Below are 26,331 nucleotides of genomic sequence, written 5' to 3' on the forward strand. Positions count from 1 at the left end.
GTGCGCCGTGCCTTTAAGAGCCATTCAAGTGAGCACTGCTATTGAGCTCATCAATAACTCACTCGTGCTATTGGTGTCATTTCAGTGCTGTCGCTATGGACTCCTGATGAAGATTTCTATGATTTGAACAGTAAATCAAGTGTTTTTCTCAGGTTCCTCGACTCATTAATGGTTGATAAGCAATAGATATTCTGGCATGGCTGTGTGTGCGTGTTTGTGCAGGTCTAGGTTAGAGAGGTTAATGAATAAACCAGTAAACATGCCCACAGGAAAATGCAAACTCTTTAGTATCTCAACAGTTCCGTCTAGATAGCAATGAGATAATATGTGAGCTAATGGATACTGCATGCAAATATGCACTTATGTTTAAAACTTTTGGGGTGGGTAAGATTGTTATGTTTTGTAATAATATGTTTGATTGCAAGTGTGTTTATTAGTTCAAAAAAACAATAAAAGCAGTAATAATGTGAAATATTATTTTAATAAAAAAATAAAAGCTGAATTTTCAGCATCATTACTCCAGTCTTCAGTCACATGATCCTTCAGAAATAATTTAAATATTCTGATTTGGTGCTAAAAAAACATTTCTTATTATTATTTACCAGTGTTGAAATCAGTATATATATATATATATATATATATATATATATATATATATAGATATAATTTTTTTTTTTTTTTTTTTAATGGGGCATAATTCATTTTTTTCCAGATTTTTTTGATGAATAGTAGGTTTAAAAACATAATTTATTTAAAACAGCAATTTATACATTTATTTTTTTCCCCAAATTTTTTTTATCTGCTACACTTATACAATACAAATAAAAGCACCTGTTATTTTGATTTTTATGATATTCCTACAAAAATTATAATTACTTACTTTATTTCCTTATAAAGGAATATAATTAATGAATGTGTTCACTACTTAAAAATAAATAAATAAAAATAATAATAATGTTTAATTGTTTAAAAGCCTTATATTTTCTCCTTTAAGTGAACCATCTAAAATGAAGATGAAAATTCACTCCATCAAGTCTTCTGGGTTATTAATGTAATAAAACATTCATGTGGGTCTTAGAGTTTTACAGTGATGCTGTATATAAGATGACGGTGTCTGTAAAAGGGTCATTGGCCGTGCTGACAATAATGATGCTTGTGAGCTCGTACACAAGTTCAGTGTGTGTGTGTGTGTGTGTGGAGACTCTTTCTGCACAAGGCAGAGTTTAGCAAAGCTGAAGGAGTCTTTCAGTCTGAATAATTTAGAGAAACAGAGAGGTTTGCTCCAAAAGTTTCTGAAGACTGACATGAGCTTTGAGGAGGTGCTCAGTGTGTATGTGGATTTGTGCGAGCTTCCTGTGTGTGAAGCAGTGTTGAGGAGTAACTAACTAAAAGTAGAGACCCTACTAACTTAACAACATTCCTCAGTAGTGTGACAGTAGTTAAGCTCAAAATACAGCCGCTTTAACAAGCTTTAACAAGCAGCTTTTTCAGTGACAAAAACACCCTGAAGTCATTAATTTTTAATGAAAGCTGGTGACTTCCGAGCACAGTAACAATAGCGACAGTTGCTGACTAGATGTGTGCATGTCTAGCATAATGTGTTACAGTTTATTTGCTAGTTTAATTTATACAACGATTATCCTTCTAAAATGGTAATAATGTGAAGTATTTCAATATGAATATATTTTAAAATGTTTAGTATATATTCAGTATTCAGTGCTACATTAATTATGAATAAATCTTTTTTTAACACACACACACACTCAGATACTGTAAATATCTACTGTAGTTAAACCTAACTTATTATGATTAGCTTTCTAGCAAATCGCCATTTTAAAATCGCAGCTTGAACACTGATGTCCAGAACATTCCTCCCTTGCAGATTGTTGAGCAAGGCCATACTCGGGTATTTTTATGATGGGAGATGCCCTTGAAGAGCTTGAGATGACATGTTTCATTTCTGCTATCATGTGAGGGAAGGACAGGCTTCTTGTTCTTCTCCCTTCTTCTCCTGCTGATCAGAGACAAGAGGGCCTCATTCTGATGAATATTTGATGAGGCTTGTGTTCTGACAGTCTGCTGGCACACTATGGACGCTGAAACTCACTCTTTGGGCTCAACTCATAAAGATGTTCTTTGGGTCAGTGCCCAGATCTTCCCGGCCGAACATGGAGCCGTAATAGCTCCTGACTGACAGGATGGAGAGCTGCTGTTGCAGAGCTGTCAGCGGCTACGATCCTGTGTGACAGGGTTTTTGAAATAGTGATAAAGGAGAAGCAGTCTGCCCTTGTGGTGAAGGCTATGATGAGATGCTGACTCTGCAGTGCCGAGACCCTGTGGGATCCTCTGGGGGACCCTGTTACAGCACAAGGGAAGACTCCACAGACCCTCTGTGGTTTCTGTGTGTGTTTTATCGATCTTTTAAAACTGAAGAGTGTGTACTTGGAAAGATACTGTATGTTCCAGAACTCTCCAGTCCAAAAAGACCATTTTAAAAACAGCCTGGTACATGCTTTTTACTGATGTACTATTTACAGTATATATATTTTCTTTTCAATTTTGGTTTTGCAGTAAGGTTTCTTTTGTTAATATTAGTTAACTGCATTAATTTACATGAAATAGCAATGAAAAAATATGCATGTGTCGTGGTACTCTTGTGAATGGCGGTGGACAGTGACAAAGAAGAGACAAATTGTTGAATAAAGTCTATTTTTGTTTTCTTTGTGCACAAAAAGTATTCTCGTAGCTTCATAAGTTGAACCATTGATGTCACATGGACTATTTACTTCCTTTCTGGGCCTTGAACGTGTCGGTTGCTTTGCTGTCTGTGCATGGTCAGAAAGCTCTCAGATTTCATCAAAAATATCTTAATTTGTGTTTGGAAGATGAACGAAGGTCTTACAGGTTTAGAACAACATGAGGGTGAGTAATTTATGACAGAATTTTCATTGTTGGGTGAACTATCCCTTTAATGTTAATTGAAGCATTTATTGATACAATATTAAAATTAAAAGTTTTATCTGTTTATATTATTTAATGGACCTGAGATAACATGAACTAACAATTAGCTGTATTTTTATTAACAAACATTAAACAAAGATTAATAAATGCTGTCACAACTGTGTTGCTCATTGTTAGTTAATGCTAAAAAAATGCCTTTTTTGTTCACTGTTATTGTTATTGTTTTACAAAAAGAGTATCTGAAAATGATACAGCTTAAATGTGACTCATCAATCTTAAACACACTTTTGCTGGAAAGCAATGGCATATGATGCAAAGCACATGCAAAGATGGTGTTTATGCAAAACGGCAAAACACCCAGATGAGTCTGAAGGCTTAGAGAGAGGCTAAAAAATGGTTGTGTCTAAACTAAATTACAATTTTATGGTGCAGATAACCTTGGCTAACGTTATAACATCAAGGGAAAAAAATTAAATAATTTGTAAAAAGCTAATTTGACCCCTTTAAACTACTCTAAACTAGTCTCAGTACACAGTGACAGACTGTGTGCTGCGTAATGTGGCACGGTGCCTTCCAATTAAACTGTGATGTGAGACAAAGATGTTCAACAAGCACAAAAGCTTAATTTCGCATGATAAAATCATTCGATTTGAGCCCGTTCATTTCTGCTGGGGCAAACGGACAGAGAAAATGGGGTTATAACTCTAATTAACAGAGCTATACGCTCCTTTTACAGATTACAGGCTTTCATTTGATTAGCATGGATCTAGTAGAGTACATCCACTCCAACAGAACACAAATAAGGTCACAGATTTCCCATTTTTAACACAGATGGTTCTGTAGGACTCTTTCTACATGTCTTCATGAAATGTTCCTCAGATAATGTGCAGTGCGGAACTCTGCCTGCTTCAGTGTTCTGTTTGGAATGATCGTTTGCAGGCTTAAGGTTGACAGACTGATAGTGAATATTCTGCTTAAGATGATTTATTATTTTGGTGATGTGGCGCAGTGGCTACGACTTAAGGCTGGTAATAAGAAGGTCACTGGTTCAACATTTGCAAGGAGTGAGATATTAGATGTGGCCATGAGCAAGGCACTTAACTCCAGATTGATACAGCTGGGTTCTCATTTTGGATGAAAGAGCCAATGATAAAGCCAATGGATTTTTTTAATAAATGTTGAATTTAAAGATTTAATGATTTATTGTTAAGTGAAAAGTATTTTCCTTTCACCTTTAATTATTGTCATAAGTGTGTGTGTGTGTGTGTGTGTGTGTGTGTGTGTGTGTGTGTGTGTGTGTGTGTGTAGATTAGATATAGATTTTTTGTGTGTATCATATAGAATTTATTTCTTTTGATGAGGTCAAGTTAAATCAGACAATTTCTGACTTATATGCTCTCCGAAAAATTCACAAATCAAAAACATGTTCATCCTAGAAGTGCTGTATTCTATATATGTGTGTGTGTGTGTGTGTGTGTGTGTGTGTGTGTGTGTGTGTGTGTGTGTGTGTGTGTGTGTGTGTGTGTGTGTGTGTGTGTGTGTGTGTGTGTGTGTGTGTGTGTGTATTTTTATGCATCTTTAAATAAATGAATAGCTTCTGACAAAAAATTTCCTATCTATTAAATTACCATTTGCTTCATGATTTTTAAAATGCGTTGTTATAGTATCTCTTTGTAGTTGTGGTCTGTGTTGTTGCCTGGGCTGGACGTGGTTTGTCCAATGTTGATGAAACAGCTTAAATGGACTTGTTTATTCAGCTGACACAAACACCACGATCCATCACATCCCCAACTGATAGAGAGAAAGGACAAACAAAGTGTCTCTCTCGCCTCCATGGGGGGAACTTCTTTGCCAAGTTGAGATGGAATCCAGTCACCAAACCATTGCTGACACTCAGCGTGCAGGAGCTCTCACTTTGATGAATAATTCCTCTGAGTTGACATATGTATGAGGACACACACACCCACATAATTTTAGCAGCTGTTTCAAGCGTCTCATTCCCGATGTAGTGAACTGAGGTAGTGCTGCTGAACATATGGACAGAGAGACACTGTGAGGAGATGATGAAGCTGTCTTTCTCCCTCTGTCTCCATTACACAACACACAAACACATGCACAGACAGATTGTCTCGGCCAGCTAAATCTCCAAATGGAATACCAGTGTTACCAGATGTCCAGTTTTTGATGTCCTGTCCTCCCTTTGTACAGTGAATTGATAGCATCTTGTCGATTGAAAAAACACCTTGTGGAACATTGTGTTTTTTATATGAAAAAAAGCATTTTATTATTGTATTCTGTGTGTTATTGCAATTTAATCTATATTTTCAGTTTTAGAAGAAAATAATAAGAATTATTCTAGTCACCCTATTGACCAGAGGACAGTTACAAATGAAAATTACAAAAATAAGACTGGATTATCAGGTAAAGTTTTGAACTAAATCCAGACAGGGTATACAGGACCCAGACATGAAGCAGAAGTATTCCAGAGAGCTATGTAATAAGTATGGTTTTGATGCATTTTAATCCAGTTTTGAGTTATATGTCTGATGAAATACATGACTCAAGAAGGAAATATTATAAATCAACATTGGCATTGCATCTGAATCTTTCGTCATACTGGAAATGGACATTTGAGTGAGATTGAGGTAATATGGGGGATGGTACTTTACGCAGTGTCTTTTGTTTTAAACTGCACATTTTGACTAATATAGTAAGTCACTCTATTCGCGGTATTTTTCACAGCGAGTGTTATGGCGGATGCCCAAATTCATTATTATTTTAAGTAATATGTTTTTTGTGTCACGGAATGTAGTTTAAGAGTTTTTATGTACTCATTTAGACTTCAAATATACGCTTTGTTAATAAAGATAACGTCTATTTGAAAATTTGCTATGATGTGGCCTTACCTCAGCCAGATCTTCCGGGATTTGCCACTGGCTTTGGTGCCTCTATAGTGGTTAAACATGAGATATAATTTGTTTCGGGTAAATCTAATGGGCAGTCTTTGGTCTTAATCTATTATTTGTTCCAGAGTACATAGTTTTGGCTGGGGGCTAAATTTCACCACTGTATACAGTATTTTATGTAACTTTATTGCTGTAGGCTATATCAGAGCGCTGCCTTTGTACTTCTGACTGAATTGCCTATAGCAACTTTTACTATGGCTGTTGTTGTTGTTTATCAAATATTATTATTAAATAAATAATGTTTTATATAAATAAAAGTAGTATTTAATAATATTATTTAGTATTGGCAAACAATGTTTGTGTGTTGGTGAGGTTGGTGATTTTAGTTACATTGTGACAGCAGTAAAGACTTTTATATTAAAAGAGACTGAAACAGGATTACTTTACTTTCAAAAACACCTTGTAAGATGCAGCTAACAAATACAATGAGTAGTGCTGTCATCAGAAAACACCCTAAACAGATGAAAGGATAGTACAACAAAGATATCGTCTTCCTCAGCGGACAATTAAAATACTGTAATTTGCACAATAAGGCCATTGAACTGTTGTATGAATGCAATATCACACTCATAGCCATGCGATATGGCTGTATATTGGCACACTTTAATAACCTAGCAAGATGCTTCCGATATATATATACATATAATATAGAGTGTTCAAATATTGAGTGCTGCATATTTTGTACCATTCCGATGAGTTAATAAAATTAAAAAATGAACAGAATTATTTTTTTTTTTAAATGTGCATTCTACCCAAAATCCAACACACTCCTTCAGGGTGCAGGTAGCTTATCAGAAGGATTGGACATAAATTTTCTTCGCTATTAAATTGGGCAGCTCCTCTCTGATTCATCCTTCATCTCTCTATATCTTGATTAACAAGGCCACCATAATGATCCTCATGTTGGCATTTATTGGGAACGGATGAGGAGTGATACTCTAAATTGAATCTTTTAAAAATTCCTCAGGCCCATTTCACATAACGCTGCCTCTGTAATGTGACCGTGATGATTAATCAGATGGGGCAGAGATGAGAGGCCGTGCCGGAGAGAGTGATGGATGGGACGGCTGGGCGAGCTTTAAATGGAGTAAGTTTCCCCTCCTGTTGCATGTACCTCATTTCCACATTTAACTCCACATCAACGGTAATTAGTGAAGAGGGATTGATTTGGGACGAGAGTGAGAGAAATAGAGAGCAGGGATGAAAGAAGAGAGAAGATAAAGTGAAGGACAAGGAAAGGGACAGGAGAATTGAGGGCGAGGGAGGGAGGAAGGAAGGTGTAAGGATGATGAAATATAGAGATGCAGAGAAGTTAAAAAGAAACCAGAGAGCGACAAATGTAACAAAACAGGGGTGGAGTCCACAGACGGATAAGAAAGAGTCTTTAAATGTGTGTATGGGTGGGACTCTTTGTGGGGAAGAAAAGAAAAAGTGGGACATGAGAATGCAGATGGGAATAATAGGTTAGGGAGGACAGGTGGATACACTGTGTGCTTAAAAGAAACAAATAAGATCCAGTCTCATTACAATTATGGACACCAAAAGAACACCTGCAACAATGCAGTGGAAAATAGCCTGGGGAATTTCAATGGCTGAATGGATGGATGAATGAGGGAAAAAGAAAGAAAGAAAATCTTAATATTGTAGGCTAACAATAGACTTTTTTTGTATGATGTGATTAGTGGAGTTGAGAACAGTAGGGTCACCCTCAGGATAGAATGGCATTTGCCTACAATGCGTGTCTTGACAGAGTGCTGATAACAAGAAGAACTTTGTCTCTACTTTAAAACTTAAAAGAAAAACATATTTGAATGTATTTACCTTTAAATATTGCCTATTTGCATATCCTCCTTTATCACCAATAGATTTTAATACATTTAAACACATCATTTTCTATTCACCCCATTTATGTTGACTTTTCCCCCTTTTATGGTTCAGACAAAGGTACTGTACCTGATAATTAGTATTTCACTCATACGGTCTTTATTAGATTCCTTCTTTATGGTAAAAAAAAAAACATGCAAAGACCATTAAGCTACTATTCCTGTATTATTATTTTATTATTATTAATATATTATTTTTGTCTTTTTTAATATAGGCTACTGAATTTTGAAGGTATAGCAGATTTAGTACAAACATTTTTGAAAGAGAAACAAAATTGCTTCTTTAATTCTTTCTTTCTTTCTTTTCTTGCAATTATAATGATCTTAAATGTTATATATTAAAAAAGCACACTGAAACTATATGTTATCTATGCAAATATTATTCATACATTAAAAATGCATATACCTATCTATTCAACATATATGAATTCCAAATCTAGTGTGACAGGGTTGAAATAATCTAGGACCTTTGGTTAGTAACAAATCATGAAATTCATAGAAATCTGTGTAGATGAGATCTGGTAAATAAAAATGCTGAAATGAAAGTGATTGCTGAATTGCTTTCACACTTGGCTCATTTTTTGATTTCGGTATACTGTATAGGCTTCAAAAAGCCCTCTAAAGTAAACCAAAATGAGGCCTTCAGAACTAAAATATACCAAAATACTAAAATAGAATCCACTTTTGAAACCAGAGACAGTGTAAATGCAAAGTTACCTGGATATTATTTCCTGTTTAAGCAGTCTGAGTTTGGTTTGTTTGAGAATATGAACCTACACATCCATACAAACATACACCCAATTTTAAAGTAATGTTATATTATTGCAACAATGTCAAACAAGGGCAAATTTCACCTTGGCTGTTTGGAGACATTATTTTCATTTGCACATGCTGTGAGGAGGTGCAGCACAGATTCATTAGAAACTCAGTGTTCTTTATTTCTCCAGTTTATTCCCATCAGCTACCAAGAGCGACACCACACGCTCGCACACGCCCTCATCGTGCATCTCCACGGCAACTCGCAGCCAGGTTAAATCAGTTGTGAGTCTCACTGGGAGAACACACATTATCTCAAATAATTTCTCCCAACTAAAAAGCTTTTTTGTTTCACCGTGACAGGCACAGAATGGGAGGGAAGCGCTCCATTTGCGAGTATCAAATAATCTTTTTTCATTTGTCTCCTCTGATGAACTGATAAATATGGTTTGGCCTCTGGAGTACCGTCTCCATTTGGATGCTTCCTGGATTTCTCATGTTTGCATATTGACTTGTATGGAAAAATTCCATGTAACTTGGCCACAGAGTGTCAGAGCTGGTTTGGTTAAAAGCACAGAGGAAGGAAAAGTTAACCCGAAAGGAAGTAGGAAAGAGGCTTCACTGGGCTTGTCTAGAATACTTAAACACCTGGGCTGTCAAGCTTTCTTGTTAATGTTTGATGGTATCAAAAGACCAAAACGTGCCGAGCGGGTGTGTGTCTGCATTCCATGTACCTGAGTAGGAGAATGACAGAGCGGGAATGTGATAAAACACAGAGCAGAGGTATAAGAGCCAGGGGGACGCCTTATGGGGTGTGTTTTAAAAAAAAGAAAACTCTGGTTTTACTTTGAAGCATAATTGGCCACTTCGCTACAGATGCAACAACTGGGGTTCTCTTTGCTGTTCTGTAAGCCTGCAGAAGACTGAAGATCAAAGAAGATGTGATGGACATCCTCCCCATGGAGATAGAGTGTGTGTGTGTGTGTGTGTGTGTGTGTGTGTGTGTGTGTGTGTGTGTGTGTGTGTGTGTGTGTGTGTGTGTGTGTGTGTGTGTGTGCTGCATGGGAATATATCGCCATCTGTGGAATATGAAAACACAGCGCATGTGTGCTAATCTACAGATTAGAGAACTTTACTACTAAATCATAAATGGATAAGGCGTGAACACATGCTAAATCATTTACAACAATTATAAGCATTTGCTTAATTGAAAATTCTCTATTGGATCTTTTTAAATTGATTGCTTTTGTTTATGTTTATTTATAGAGACACTAGATGATTTGAAGAGCATGTTGGAACAGAATCTGGAAGCTAAGTTCAAATGCTTGGAAGCCACTTGACCGCTGAGTTTTGAAGCTGGTAAGCAACCACTTATCGACCAGCTAGTAACAATGTAGCAAGTATTTAACAACGTGCTAAAACAGACAGAGCATTCATCATGCAGTGCAACTGCATATATTTTCTCAAAACCGCTTAGCAACACTATGGCAACTAGGGGTGGCTCGATACCATTTTTCAGAACCGATCCTGATCCGATACCAAAATGTTAAAACTCTTAGAATACCTTAGCAACACCCTGGAAACTACCCAAAACACCATAGAAACTACATGGCAATGCACTGAAACTAAGAACACCACAGAGATGCCCTTGAAATAATCGACAAAACCCTAACTACAACTTAACAACATGCTAAAAACACTCAAAACTCCTTAGTAACACCCTGGAAACTAAGCAAAACACTATACACATGGCAATGCACTGAAACGTAGAACACAAACTTAGAACACAGATGCCCTGAAAACAATCAAACAAAACCCTAGCAATGACATAGCAACATGCTAAAACATTCAGATCACCATAGCAAAGCCCTGGAAACTGCTTACAAAACCCTAGCGACTGTATATTAATGTACATAAGGCTCTAAAACCTCTTAGCAACACCCGGGCAATCATTTATAACACTGTAGCAACTGCATGCTAATACACAGAGCAGTTTAGCAATGCCCAGAAGCCACCAAGACCACCTAGCAACCGCACAGCAATGCACTCAAACTAAGAACACATAACCACATAACAATACACTAAAACTCAGAACACTGTAGCAATATCTTGGCAACAACCATAAATCTAAATCTAAAATAAACCTAAATCATATCCAATGTCTGAAATACACTGTGAACACCATAGCAACACCCTGCAACCACAGAGAAAGCTCCCTAGCAACACCCTGTCAACCGTATAGCAACCTACTTAAATATTCAGAACACTTTAACAATGCCTTGGTAACTGCATAGCAATGCATTAAAACTCAGAACACCATAGAGATGCACAATTGACAAACCCCTGGCAACGACATAGCAACATGCTAAAATCACTCAAAACATCTTAGTAACGCCCTGGAATCACCCAAAACACCATAGAAACCACATGGCAATGCACTGGAACTCACAACAGAGATGCCTTGATCACTATCAAAGAAAACCCTAGAAATGAAACCCTAGAATCATTCAGAACACCATAGCAAAGCCCTGGAAACTCAGAGCAGCTTAGCAATGCCCAGAAGCCACCAAGACCACCTAGCAACCACATAGCAGTGAACACTCAGAATACCTTAGCAACGCCCTGGCAACTACTTAGAACACCCTAGAAACCACATAACAATGCACTAAAACTCAGAACACTGTAACAATGCCTTGGCAACAACCATCAAAACCATATCAACTGCATAGCAATGTCTGAAAAACACTGTGAACACCTTAGCAACACCCTGGCAACCACCCAGAACACCCTAGCAACCACATAGCAACATGCTAAAACATTCAGAACACCTTGACAATGCCCTCCATCCTAGTAACCGTGTACTTAGAACCTTAGTCACAGCAACAAAACATCCTAGCAACACCCTGGCACCCCCCCACCCCCGGAACACATATCAACAGCATGCTAAAATCACATTCCGAACATCTTAGCAACACATTGTGGCGAATTACGTGGCAAGCAGCACATTTTCTTCATCTACTTATCTTTCACCCACTCCCTTTGCTCATCCTTCTCATAAGTCTGAGACTCTCATAACTTGTGTGAGTGAGTGAGAGGGAGGGAGGGAAAGAGAGAGATTACATGTTGAGGGATAATTGGAGTCACACAGAGATACAGTGTTCATAATTTCAGTGCTTACCTCAGTACAGCAGGTTGCTCTCACACTTTCTCAGTAATACAATATTAAAGATCAGAGTAGTGTTTTCACAGGCCGAAGCTCATTGTGCGTTATGAGACCTGCACTTGTAACCCAACTATATCTCATGACCGCACAAGAATATTGCACTTTAAATTGAGGCGCAGCTGTAAATATGGACATAAGAGCAAGCAATCAGACTAGTGAGGTTAGGTGCTTTTCAACACTCACAGATCACAACATGGGTCTTACTCTGATCTGTCACCCTGTTCACTTATGTTCTCTCACTCCTCAAGCAGTTCCTGTACCTCACAAGCATTGTTACCAGCTAAGCCTCCTCCTCTTCTCCATCATTCTTTCTCTCAAAATTCAACCTCCTATTCAGGGTTGTTATAGTTAACTTAAGGTAAAACCATGATAAAAAAATAAATAAAATAAAAATAAAAATAAGATAAGATAAGATAAGATAAAAAAAAAAAAAAAAAAAAAAAATGTTACTTAAACTAAATTTAAATAATATATAAAACAAAACAGAAGATTTATCTTAATTGATTATATTTTAGCTAGTTGTAAAGATAATTCTAATTGTCATTTAACTTTAACTTGCTAAAATAACTAAAACTGGAATAAAAAATAAATAAAAAACTATAAAAACTATAACTATATAATATACATGTGTGTGTATGTATGTATATGTGTGTGTGTGTGTGTGTATGTATGTATATGTGTGTGTGTGTGTGTAGAGTACATCTTTAAAAAATACTAACACTTTTAAATAAAATGAAAATGAAAACAGGAAACATAAAATATAAATTAATTCAACATATTATTATGATAATCAGTGATACTAAAATAAATGTTTAAATGTTTGTCAGATTAAGCGCATCTTGAGCTCAACAGGTTTAGATGAGCATCTGATCACTAGATGTTTCTTAAAGATATAGTCCACCCTTAAAATGTAAATTCTGTCATCAGTTATTCACTCTCATGTCATTACAAACCTGTATGTATTTCTTGCTTCTGTGGAAAAGAAAAGAATGTTTTTGAAAAATGTTGGTAGCCAAATAGTTTCAACCATTGACGTCCAAAGTTTTGACACAAAAAAAGGAAGTCAATGCAAACAGAATTTTTTTTTTTTTTTTTTGGTATTTTGAACAGAAGATTGAAGTCAGAACTGTTTGATTACCAACTTTCTTCAAAATATCTTCTTTTGTGTTCAACAGAAGAATGAAATTAATACTGATTTGGAACAACATTGATATAGTTGATAAACTTAGATGTGGATGCCACTAATTTGATATAAAATCATCAGAGATCTGAATTAATCCTAATGTACTTAAGTCATTCAAGGATGGTTAATCATCTTGCTTATATCTGGCTCTGACTTCTTTTTTTTTACCATTATAGTCTGTAAAATAATGCTAGTTATGCCCCATTTGCCTTTATGACTGACATTTTTAAATATATTTTCAAGAGCTTATTTAAAAATTAGGTCATGCAGTTTTTGTTTTATGGTTGTGGCACCGTTTCCACTGCTATATGCCAAAATGGTGGCCAAAGCAGCACAAATAAGTGAAGATGTAACCGATTGGCGTGAACAGGTATTCTGGAGTCATAACCTTCCAGCCCAACACCTTTCATCAGCACGCTGCTGCCATCTACTGGCTAATTATATTGTTCATATCAGTGTGGCACTGCAAAAATTGAGCCTGAAGGAGTGTGATGGTGAGCACAGCACAATTCAGTGATGTGTGAACCTTCTGTGTAAACATTATTTCAGTAAACATGTCTTGCAAAGAGAAAAAAATAAGTTTTTATCAGTTAAGCCTTCATCATAGTAGCATCCGTAATTCTGTGAATGTAATGTTACATTGTATTCACAAAGCCTTTTTATCTGTAGATCATATATTGTTCTTGTCCCAATAACAAAATGTATCTTCTCTCAGCACTTCCTTATATAAAACCAGTCACCATTTTGCACAGCTGCTTGCCTGATAGTTTTATTTTGTTCTGTTGTGACAAGAGTCACTGTCTAAACAGACCTCAATACTATGTTATAAAGCCTCAATTAGTCATGAAAATAGGATGACAGCTTTGCATTCTGGAAGGGTAATGGCTTGTTTTAATTGTGCATTTGCATGAGTGCGCTCTGGGTGGAGGTGAGAGGTGGGCCTCATATGAGAAACATTTACTCAGCGCTTGATTACAAAGAATAGACACACTTAATTGTTGAGAATTGAATAATGAGCCTTTATTCTATTTATTGGATTATGGAGCATTTTAGCTGTCCCCTACTGATCATTTCAAAGGACGCTCGGGTCACACAGTATTGCCCATTTAGCAATATTAACAGTCAAACACATAATCAGATCCTGCCCATGTAGCCATATGATCAGTCATACACAGAATCAGTTTGTCAACTGGAAATGGGGATCTCTGTGAGGATCAGTGTTATTATGGTTCATGAAATTAAATAAAAAATCTGAAAAAAAAAACCCCTATGTGTACTGTTCTGTACTGTTCATTAAAAATAAAAATAAATAAAATAAAATACAAATAAATAAAATACAATAAAAATAAATAAATACATTCTAAATTATATATATATATATATATATATATATATATATATATATCAGAGTGCTGTCAAACGTGCTGTCAAACGCAAAAAAAACAATGAGGAACCAATGAAGGCCATATTGTTTGACCATTAATCTAAATATTCAGAAGGATATGTCCCATTTAGTGTGGTTATGGCCCTGGTTTTCTATCGAATTTTAAGCAAAACAGATGCTTTAAAGTGCTATATTAAATGCTAGTGAACTGCATGGGAAGGCATTTATCTGAGTATAATGAAACCTAATTCAATAAATGAACACTAACACGCCTATAAAAAAAAACCTGAACTGAAATAACTGGGCAAAAAATAGTTTAGTTTTTTTAAACATGGCATATTATAAAACTTTACAACCAGCCTGCATTAAACATGAAAATGCCACTAAATAAACAACAATAACAACAGACTGTAACATCATTAAACAGATTTTTAATCAGTTAACACATTAACTTTGGCAGCCCTAAAATGCTAAATTACAAATTAAATAAGCAGAAACTGAACCAAGACTAACAGTTATAGAGTAAAAAAAAAAATGCACAAAAACTGAACTGAAAACACACAAAAATCTATACCTATAATAAAGTCAAGGTTTAAGTAAAACCAGATACGTTTATGAATCAGAAAATACCATTTGATATTTTCCACTCAGTGTGATTAGGGTGCTGGTTTTCTTCTTCTTCTTTAATTCTCAAGAAACATAAATCTAAAACTCAAAAGGAATTTTGAAGTTAAATGCCAGTGGATTGCATGGCGAGGCATTTATCTGAGCATTTTCACTGGTTATGTAGTTGCTGTGCATTTTCCTTGTAGCTTGATTAAAATTACTATTATTGTGTCAAAGCGTGTACAGTATGAAAATGGTGTATTGTTAGTGTGAAGATGTGTGATGACAGCCACCGGCTCCATCTAAAGCCCTTCCCCCCTTTATCTTCTGCTGCTCAGACAAATCAATGGCGAAATGAATTCTGATTAACTTAAAGCTCACTTTTTTGCGGTCAGAGCAATGTCCAGCGATGGATGTTTGTCTCGCTGGCTGTAATTCATCTGAAATCCAATTACAACGAAACCGTAGTGGAAAGACGCTAAGCTGAAACACTCTAAGATGAAAAATGAATCTGTAGAACGTTAGGTTTGCTAGAGCTGTTTGGCGGGGCAATCCGATACTCGTGCGCAACCTCGGTTAGGTCATCCTCGCTGGAAATGCACATTATGCTGACATTAGCATAAATAGGTTATCGATTCTCATTGAAGTTAACCTTCAGTCCTGTCCTGTGGAATTAGGGCCGGAGAGCTTGTGTAGGTATGCGCATGCGAGCGAGTGACAGTAATGAAGATGTGACCTTTCGGGTTGATCCCTCCTGCCCCCGATGACCCTCCAACGAGCCACTCACCTCTACATGTGCGCCCCTGTGTCACAGTGTCATCCGCTTCATTTCCAGACATGTAGCTTTCTTTCACGAGCTGTCAGCGAACAGCCTTCTCAAGTTCTTGACAGGAATTTTTGAAAGCCTTTAAAGACATAAGTCGATGTTCTTCCCATCACGGGGCGATGGGAGAGGGGAAAAAGCGAGGGATGGGTTGGGGAGGGGGACATGCAGTGGAAACTGACCAACGAGGAGAGGAGATCAGTAAATAATAGTCACCCCAGGGGCCGTGTCTGGGGTGCCTTCTCATCTGGCCCCCAGTCAATTTAATTTAAATGTAAATTTCAGGGATGCGTGGTGTTAAAAGGCTTATATTAGCAAAAAGGGAAAAGTTAATGAATGTATTTCAATCTCTGTAACCACACAGCCTTGCTCATTTACCTCCCGGAATATATGAGCGGTGCTGCTTGAAATTGGGACCGGGATAATATACGTGCTCTCCAACAACCCACTTAAACCAGCCTTCACAATCCCCTATCCAGTCCATCATCTCTGGTTATGCGGAGACCGTGTTTGAGTTTGACTGTATATTAAAATGATGATGATATTACTGCTGCATTTTTTTAAATGAAAACCTTAAAGAAATGTCCAGGTCGAAAACCCAAAACCAAAAGATAAAATAATCTACTATAATGACCCTTGGTTTGTTTGTGTATTTATTTTAATGCTGGGCAACAATTAATTGCCATTAATCGCATCCAAAAGAAAAGTTTTTGTTTATGCACTGGGTATATTTATTATGTACATTGGTGTGAAAAAGTGTTGGCCCCCTTCAAATTTCTTATTTTTTTGCATGTTTGTCACAATTTAATGTTTCAGATCATCAAATAGATAAGTAATAGATAACACAAGTGAACACAACATGCAGTTTTTAAATGAAGGTTTTTATTATTAAGGGAAAACAAAATCCAAAACTACATGGCCCTCTGTGAAAAAGTGTTTGCTCCCCTGTTAAAACTGTGGTTTATCACACCTGAGTTCAATTACTTTAGCCACACCCAGGCACGATTACTGCCACACCTGTTCGCAATCAAGAAATCTCTTAAATAGGACCTGCCTGACAAAGTGAAGTAGACCAAAAGATTCTCAAAAGCTACACATCATGCAGAGATTCAAAGAAATTCAGAAACAAATGAGAAAGAAAGTAAATTAGATCTATCAGTCTGGAAAAGGTTATAAAGCCATTTCTAAAGCTTTGGGACTCCAGCGAACCACAGTGAGAGTCGTTATTCACAAATGGCAAAAACATGGAACAGTGGAGAACCTTCCCAGGAGTGGCCGGCTGACCAAAATTACCCCCAAGAGCACAGCAACGACTCATCCAAGAGGTCACAAAAGACCCCACAACAACATCCAAAGAACTGCAGGCCTCACTTGCCTCAGTTAAGGTCAGTGTTCATGGTTCCACATTAAGAAAGAGACTGGGCAAAAATGGTCTGCATGGCAGAGTTCCAAGAAGAAAACCGCTGCTGAGAAAAAATAACAAAAAGGCTCGTCTCAGTTTTGCCAGAAAACATCTTGATGATCCCCAAGACTTTTGGGAAAATACTCTGTGGACTGACGAGACAAAAGTTTAACTTTTTGGAAGGTGTGTGTCCCATTATGTCTAGCATAAAAGTAGCACCGCATTTCAGAAAAAGAACATCATACCAGCAGTAAAATATGGTGGTGGTAGTGTGATGGTCTGGGGCTGTTTTGCTGCTTCAGGACCTGGAAGACTTGCTGTCATAAATGGAAACATGAATTCTGCTGTTTACCAAAAAATCCTGAAGAAGAATGTCCAGCCATCTGTTCGTGACCTCAAGCTGAAGCGAACTTGGGTTCTGCAGCAGGACAATGATCCAAAACACATCAGCAAGTCCACCTCTGAATGGCTGAAGAAAAACAAAATGAAGACTTTGGAGTGGCCTAGTCAAAGTCCTGACCTGAATCCTATTGAGATGCTGTGACATGACCTTAAAAAGGCGGTTCATGCTCGAAGACCCTCCAATGTGGCTGAATTACAACAATTCTGCATAGATGAGTGGCCCAAAATTCCTCCACAGCGCTGTAACAGACTCATTGCAAGTTATCGCAAATGCTTGATTGTAGTTGTTGCTGCCAGGGGTGGCCCAACCAGTTATTAGGTTTAGGGTGCAAACACTTTTTCACACAGGGCCATGTAATTTTGGATTTTGTTTTCCCTTAATAATAAAAAATTTCATTTAAAAACTGCATGTTGTGTTTAATTGTGTTATCTTTTACTAATATTTAAATTTCTTTGATGATCTGAAACATTAAAGTGTGACAAACATGCAAAAAAATAAGAAATCAGGACCACACCACTGTATATATAAATACACAAATATACATGTATATATTTAAGAAAAATATGTTATGTTTAAATATAATATATAGTAATATACAGCGCTGGAGAAAACTCAAGTAGCTGGAAGGCCTGCGATCGGCCACCGAGGTTGCTTTGTTTCTTCTCGATAGTTGAGTAACATTGGTTTTGCTTTGTTTCACAGAACTAATATATGCTGGCTTTTGCTTGAATATGCTTGTGTGTCATGTTCGCTTGTTTGTTCATCTGCAATTGTATTGTCGTTCCCTTCAGCTATGATAAAGACACATTCATTTCCACACCCTATAAACCTGGAGCATCTAAACGTCCTCCACTGTTTGTTTCAAGCATCAGCTCCTAAAGTGTTTCTGAAAAATAAGATAATATGTTTAATACAGCAGATAATAACACAGCAGATTCCACCATAATCGTTGCCTGGGTTGCATACATATGTGGGGGCGAAGCTATCAAAAAAGGGGCGAGACCCTTTTGGGGTAGGGGCGTTTTTGTTTTGGTTATTTGAAATATCAACATTGGCTACCAGAAATCACTTACCCGACAATTAACGTTTATTTTGTTTCAGGTAATTACTTTTTTTTTTAATGGCTTTAATTTAAGTTTCCATTTTAGTTAACTATTATTACAGAGCCCCACACAGGGCATGCAGGAAAAATAGTAGGCTAAATCGTGCGCACGATTTACTAATTCGTTCCCTCAATGTACTAAAACGTGCATATGATTACTATTGCGTTCCCTCGATTTACTATTTAGTTCACTTGATTTATAAATTGCGCACACGATTTACTAATTCGTTCCCTCGATTTGCTAAATCGATTTAGCAAATCGAAGGAACGCAATAGTAATCGTTTGCACGTTTTAGTACATTGAGAGAATGAATTAGTAAATTGTGCGCACAATTTATTTATTTTTTCTTGCATGTCATGTGCCGGGCTCCGTACTATTATAACCCTGCTTCACACCAAACAATTTTGTGCGTAATAATTTCTTTTGAAGAGCTTGACGTGAGATACGGAACATGTTATACAATACAATACAATACAATTTATATAGCACAGTTTAAAAACAACCGGAGTTCACCAAAGTGCTTTACAACACTATACCAACAATAGGCGAATTAAAACAGTTGTAAAACAAAATAACACATTAAGTATACACAGAATATACACAAGCTGTAAAAATGCATGGCGTTCCTGAGAACAAAGTCAAAGACAGTCGAATGCCAACGAAAATAAAAAGGTCTTTAGAGTGGATTTAAAAACAGACAAGGTTGGGGCAGTTCTGATGTGAGGGGGAGACTATTCCAAAGTTTCTGGCCAACAACAGAAAAGGCACGGTCACCTCTCATATTTAGCCTTGTCCTAGGAACATGCACCAAGTCAGAATTAGTAGATCTGGGCAATCTTGACAAAGTATGAGGCTGTAACAACTCGGTAAAGTACAGTGGGGCAAGATTGTGAAGAGATTTAAAAACAAACAGCAGAATATTAAAATCAAATCTGTACTTTACTGGAAGCCAATGAAGTGAGATTAAAACCAGTGAAATAGTCTCATATTAGCACTTTCCAGTAAGAAGCCTATAGCTGCGTTCTGGACTAACTGCAGACAAGAAACACAGGACTGAGGAACACCAACATACAGAGAATTACAGTAGTCAAGCCTGGATGTAACAAATGTGTGTATTGCTATTTCAAGCTTCTTTAATGATAGAAATGACTTCAATTTGGAGAGAAGCCGGATATAATAAAAACAGGACTTAAAGTCCCCATGAAATCAAAATTAATGTTTTTGGGTGTTAGTATTGATATGTTAGTCTTAAGGTTATATACTGTATAAGGCAGTGTGCTCCAGAACAGTGACAAAATTCACATTTAAAAGATATAAGCATTCAAATCTTGCAGTTCGTCACTTCCGACAAAACGGCTCAACAATTTTTTTTTGACGTCACATCGTACTTCATCTTCTCATCAGATCTTCTGACCAATGAAATGTTCTCTAGAATCCGAAGTGCCCGACCCCTGCACTATAAATAGATGCTGAAGCTGCGGTTGAGATCGGTCACTTTGTGAGATGGTCCTCACTGCAGAACACAAGATCCAGGGGGCGTGGTTTGATCCAGATCCAACTCCTCCCACCTTACATATACCTAAACCTACCTGTCTCCACCCCCCTAATCCCTAAACCCACCAAACCGCCACCTCTAAACCTACCCATCTCCACCCCCTAGATGGGGATCCAACCACGCCCCCTGGATCTTGTGTTCTGCAGTGAGGGGCTACTGCACTTTGTTCATAGTGTAGTTAGTATTTCCTGTACAGTGAATGGCACTTAGTGCATAATGTAGGCGATAGGGAACGATTCAGACAGTGTAAATAAGGTTTCGATTGGTGCAAATGAGGTCTGGTTTCACGTTGTTTCACGTGAACCGCGGCAGCGCGCACAGTCTGATCCGGACTTTGGCTCCGGTCCAGAGACGCGATCGCACGGAGCGGCATATATTAAAAACTTTTACAACTACACAATCTCAGCACGTTTATGATCACTATTTTGTTTTACTTAGAGTTTTATATTTTATCAAGGGGGTAATCTTTTAGACTGTGGCTGTCAAATGCGGCTTTACTGAGCTCAACGGCTCTGGCCTGAGCAAATATAAACAAGAAAACGCTATTGGCTGGTTCAGTTGAAATAACAATCACTACATAGAATAATGCTGCGTGTTTCAAGGCACTTCAAGTGACCTTTAACAACGGTACTTATCTGCTTGTCAAATGTAAGTTTATTGTCAAACCAAACACCCAAGTTTCTGACACAGGTGGTACTGTATGGTGACAGAGATGTAGTTTCGAATTCTATGACGTGTATCATTGTACATTGTATTGTTATTTATGAAGAAAACAAGGAAATATCAAATGTAGACATATAATATCCAGTCAATCTTAAACTCTCAAATTATGCAAAATGTCAAATTATGCAAAAAGTGTATTTGTGTGTTTTTTAGCATATGAAAAAAAACCCTGTGCATTAGCAACTACAAAGACAAATGACCAATTGTTAATTCCAAAAATGTTTAAATGTCATTACACTCAGTGTCAGTTTCACCACAGAATGCTACTGAGCACAATTCATTTGGGAGTGTGCCAGCCCCTATACAGCCAGCAGTGTTTGCATTTCATTTATATATTTTAGAGATGTAAGGATAGATTGTGATTTCTATGCTGGGTATTTTTGTGCTCTGCCAGCAGAAAACAGCCGCTCATTTTGTTGGCTTGAGCTTGTTGCCAATTAAGAATGCTTAAATAAAGACCTGCAGAGAGCTGTTGTCCTCCTAGGAGGCCTGTGCTGACGTGCTGACTTTTCACTCAACTCCAGTAAGTCTGACGTCCTGCATAGGGTTACGTGGTGAACGCTGATGTAGATTTAGCTGTGCTTGGCTGAAAATCTCTTGATGATCCTTGCAACAGCAGAAAATGGTTACTTCTAATAACACCATATAGCAAACATTCATGTCTATTAATGGACAAGACCCAAGCTTCCCCACAGCCTTCACTGGTACTGTATTTCCCATAATGCTCTTGTGCACATGTTAATAAAGCTGAAGTGCTTCTACCGGAGCTGTGCACCTCAGTGCCAGATCTAAGCTTGTGATTCTGTGATGCAATAAAGTGTGTTATTAATTTCTGATACAGGTACCAACTCCCCTGGATCCGTCCCGCATTGACACTCCTATAATATCATCACTAAACATCAACCCTTAAAGGAATATTCCAGGCTCAGTACAAGTTAAGCACAATCGACAGCATTTGTGAAATGATGTTACCATAAAAATTCATTTTGTCTCATCTCCTTTTTCTCTGTGCTTACAATGGAAGTGAATCAGGACAGTTTTAAGCTTTAAATGTATAAATGTAAAGCTTGAATATAAGCATTTACATTAATTCTTCTCCTAAAATGTTTGTATTATCTAAGCTGTAAATATGTTTATGTCATACTTTTTACATTCATTTTGGGGTTGTAAAAAGTGAGTGACCTTTATGTCATTCACTGCTAAAGAAAAAAGTGAGTTTGTGGGAAAACTGTACACTATAAAACAAAACAAATCATTAAAAAAACACATCCTGTTAAATTAAAAGCAAAAAACTGGCAGCTGGTTGCAAGAAATTCACCATAAAAATACTGTCACAACTTATAATCATGTGTTTCATTAAGTGATATAATGTTAATACATGTATTACAGGAACTAAAATCTCCCTTTTACCTTGACTTTTTCTTTGACCATTTGCAGTAATGCTGAATATGTCTGTGATATATTCATATTCCTAAATTAATAGGCGGGCTAAACGGGAGACTCATGGTGAAATATGTGAGCTATTACTGAAACTTTCAAATGCCAAAGGCCACAGAAAAATGTATTATTTTGTTGTAAATCTTTGCATCTGGGCATATTGTTGGGATACTCCTTATATTGCCCCTTCAAGCTCAAACAAACTAGAAGACATGTACATAATAGCACTTTTCCTACATACTTTACTGTGGGCTTATAAAAATCAGCCAAAGAATTCACATTACTAGACCATTCTCATTACACAAATCATGAAATGAAACAGGTTTAAAACATCTTAGGCTATTACCTTTTTTTTTTTTTTTTTTTTTTTTTTTTTTGTCAAATGCAGTATTATTGTTAAATAAGTAAAAGTTAATAATAACAATAATAAACATTCAAACAAGGTTTAAACTAAAGTACAGCGGTGGCCAAAATCATTAGAACACTAGTATTTTCACCAGGTAAAAATGGTTATAAGTCCGTTATTTCTATCTTTTGCTGTTGTGTGTCAGTAAGAAATATTAGTTTACATTCCCATACATTCATTTTGCTATTAATTGTATTAGTCCAGTGAGATTTTTGTTTGCACAAGGAGTCTGACAACAGCCAGAGATCTGATCTCATCATCATGATCCAGTTTGTCTGGAATGACTTGAAGAAACAGAACAAACTGAGACAGACTCAATCCAGAAGAACTGTGGCAACATCTCCAAGATGCTTCAAGAAAGCATTTTTTAGCTAGTGAAAATACTGTTAATACTAGAAAATACTAGCTAGTGTTCTAATCATTTTGGCCACCACTTTAGTTTGAAATATATTCAAACTACTTTACAAAATAAAGAAATAGTAAAAAATACAAATAAATAAATGTGAAATGTAGTAACTGATATAATCTGAATAAGATGTCTCTCTTGGTAAATGTGACATCCATATATATGATATCATTTTATTCCCTATGTTAGAATTAAAATATGTGGTAACACTTAATAATAAAATCTCATGTGTTAACATTAGTTAATGGATTAGTTAATATGAAAGAACTCTGAGAAATATATTTTACAGTATTTATCAACTGTTAATATTATTTGATAGAAAAATACATTTATTCATCGTTTTTTCAAGTTGCATTTACTAAAGTAAACAGATAGTCTACTACTTTTAATTGTGAAAATATTGCCTTATAGTAAATGTAAAAAATTAACACAAACTAAGATTTATAAATGTTATAGAAGTATTGATAATTTATTAACTAATTTAATTAACTAATATTAACAAATGAATCCTGTAAATTGTAACCAAATGTTTCAAATTAAATGTGGGTGGTGATAGAGGATGAAATAGCCTACAATTTTTAGAATTTAAAAGTATACCGTATATATTGGCATACATATGAAATAAATAAATACACACATAATGTTAAATGACACAAATAGCATCATCCAATTCAGCTGCTTGTTTAATTGAATTGTAATTTCGTAGATTTACACTGAAATAAAATGCAGATAACCACTGATTACACTCCCAGTCTCCACCGTACATTAATGGAAGAGGAAAACAGTGTTGTAGTGCATCAAAAGCCTGTCATTTCTCGTACATTTAGAGATTTGCGAATAAATGGTTTATTATTGCCAGTGTTGGGAAGGTTACTTTGAAAATGTAATAGGTTACAAGTTTCCCTATTTCAAATTTAATGAGTAATGTAGCTATTTCAATTACTTTATTATTAAAGCAATGTAACTGAATACATTTGATTACTTTTTGATTATTTTTCAAAATGTCAAATTTTTTCAAGTGTTAATAATTTTAAAACAAAGCAGGGTTAACCTTACAGTAGCACTCAACACTGATTAATGTATTAGTCTTAGACTCATTTTTCATTACTTTAATTAAGATTATAATAATTTAATTTAAAAGCACAGCCACCACAAAATCAGACTTTAGCACCTCTTTTGACTTTGAGATCGTTCTGAGGTAAATACACATTTAAAATCATAACAAGAAATAGTTTAATAGCTATGACACGGTTTTTGAAATCAAGTATTTGCATAGTTGACAGGAAACACTGGCATCTAACAATGCATAGGAAATAACAAACAAACAAAACAAAACAAAAAAAACTGTATGTGGACGTGTGTAAAAAATATTCAGATGGTACCCCCTTTGTAATCGTTAACATTTTCATAAGTAACTGTAATTTAATTAGACATTTTTTTCTCAGTAACTGATTACAATTACATTTATTTTGTAATTAAATTACGTAATTTATTTACACGTAACTAGTTACTACTCAACACTGATTATTGCCCCCAAGCTCGGTAAATCTCCAGTGTTGTGATCAGGGTTCGGCTGCTCTCGCCTGACTCCTCCCCCGAGTTCGATGCGCTCGTCTCTCGGCTCTGCTCAGGCTTGTCAGTGCGGGCGAGAGCGCTGCTAAACATGGCGTCGGACGGGATGATTTTAACCAACCACGACCACCAAATCCGAGTTGGAATATTGACAGGTAAATACGAAATGACATTAGCTCCTTTTACGCCTCGTCGCTTGGGCTGGTCTGTGCGTTCATGCTGTAGCGCGCTGCTGTTTGTCGTGCCGGTGGTGATTCCTATCTGAGCGAGTTCTGCCCATCTATCGCTCGTGTTCCTCGACTCATTCGCAAAAGCTGTGCATTTATTTATCTATATGTCCTGGTATTCATTTATACATATATACGAGCATATATCCGGCTTTAAGAGATCTGCCTTTGGTCTGTCATGCAGCACAGCTCACTGTCAAGACAACAGTTTGTGTGATGAATTATTCATAGATTGAACGCAAGACATCCACATAACATACAGCAGATCGTTGGAAAACCCTCTTACATCTGTGAATGAACTCTCTGATCGCTGCCATATATCTGTTATTGTTATATTAACCTGTGTGGTTGTTGAATAGTGCTGCTATGTAGATACGAGTTGGAATTTGGAGTTGGTCACGCAGTGTTTTTTTTTTTTTTTTTTCTCATGGATTTCTGCACAGCAGCATCTCAGCTTCGGGTTTGCATTGAGGATGTATTTATAAACATGCATGGTGATATATTAATATATACAGCGTCTAGTACAATAGACACATCCACTCTGGAATGCACATTAAACACGACTTTCAGGGTTACCGATAATGCTTGCACTATGCACGCGATTAAGTGGTTTTCTCGTGCATGCCTTTCAATCGTCACCATCCCAATTTTGGCTAAAAACGGGAATGAAGCAGCCGCCTTTCTTGTTAAATATCGCAGCCGTAGCATCCTCTCGGGAACAGGGGAATGGGTGATGAATAGCGATGTCCAATTCGTGAACGAGTCAGATCTTTATAATGAATCTGTTCACGATTCGAGGAAGGAACTCGTTCGTTTATGAGTCGGATTGATCGAATTTCAGTCTGAGTGATTCTGACTCATTAACTCATTGATTCGAGAACCGTTTTTCGAACATGTCTCACTCTAAATAATATGCAGAGTTCCATAAATAGGTTTACAGCTTAATTATGTGTTATTATGTTTGGTCGCATTAGCAACATTTTGGCAAAACTTGTCATTTGTCAATAGTTTAGCAATGTGTTGGTCATCGCTGCTAATTTGTTTGACAAACTTGAACCTGCTGTGAAATCAGTGTAGGGAAATCTTTCGCTGAATTTATTAATTTTATTGAATTTTGCCCAGGTAAATTTGGCAATTAAAAAATAAAACAATAAATAAAACAGCTTTTATAAAACATTCAACAACTTTTACATTGGTTTTGTAAATGTAAGTGATCATTTATGATCTGAATGATAACTACTACAAACTGAAGCAGGACACATGAAATTACAATAATAACCTTTATAAACAAAATTTAGTTTGAAAAGCTTCA

At 36.5% G+C, this 26,331-nt stretch overlaps 1 protein-coding gene across 13 annotated transcripts in view; it reads left to right on the plus strand.

Moving 5' to 3' along the window:
- The first annotated feature begins 24,789 nt into the window (after positions 1-24,789).
- Positions 24,790-26,331, plus strand: part of LOC109048357 (gephyrin) — a 79,280-nt gene continuing 77,738 nt past the window's right edge. For 3 of the 13 annotated variants that reach the window (XM_042742595.1, XM_042742596.1, XM_042742601.1), the window contains exon 1: positions 24,790-24,947. In XM_042742595.1, coding sequence (XP_042598529.1) covers positions 24,884-24,947 — 64 coding nt within the window. In that variant the 5' untranslated portion in view covers positions 24,790-24,883. The remainder of the gene's footprint in view (positions 24,948-26,331) is intronic. The other 10 variants (XM_042742599.1, XM_042742603.1, XM_042742605.1 and 7 more) reach the window with 6 other exon arrangements.

Source organism: Cyprinus carpio, chromosome B17 (genome assembly GCF_018340385.1).
Source record: "Cyprinus carpio isolate SPL01 chromosome B17, ASM1834038v1, whole genome shotgun sequence".
NCBI lineage: Eukaryota > Metazoa > Chordata > Actinopteri > Cypriniformes > Cyprinidae > Cyprinus > Cyprinus carpio.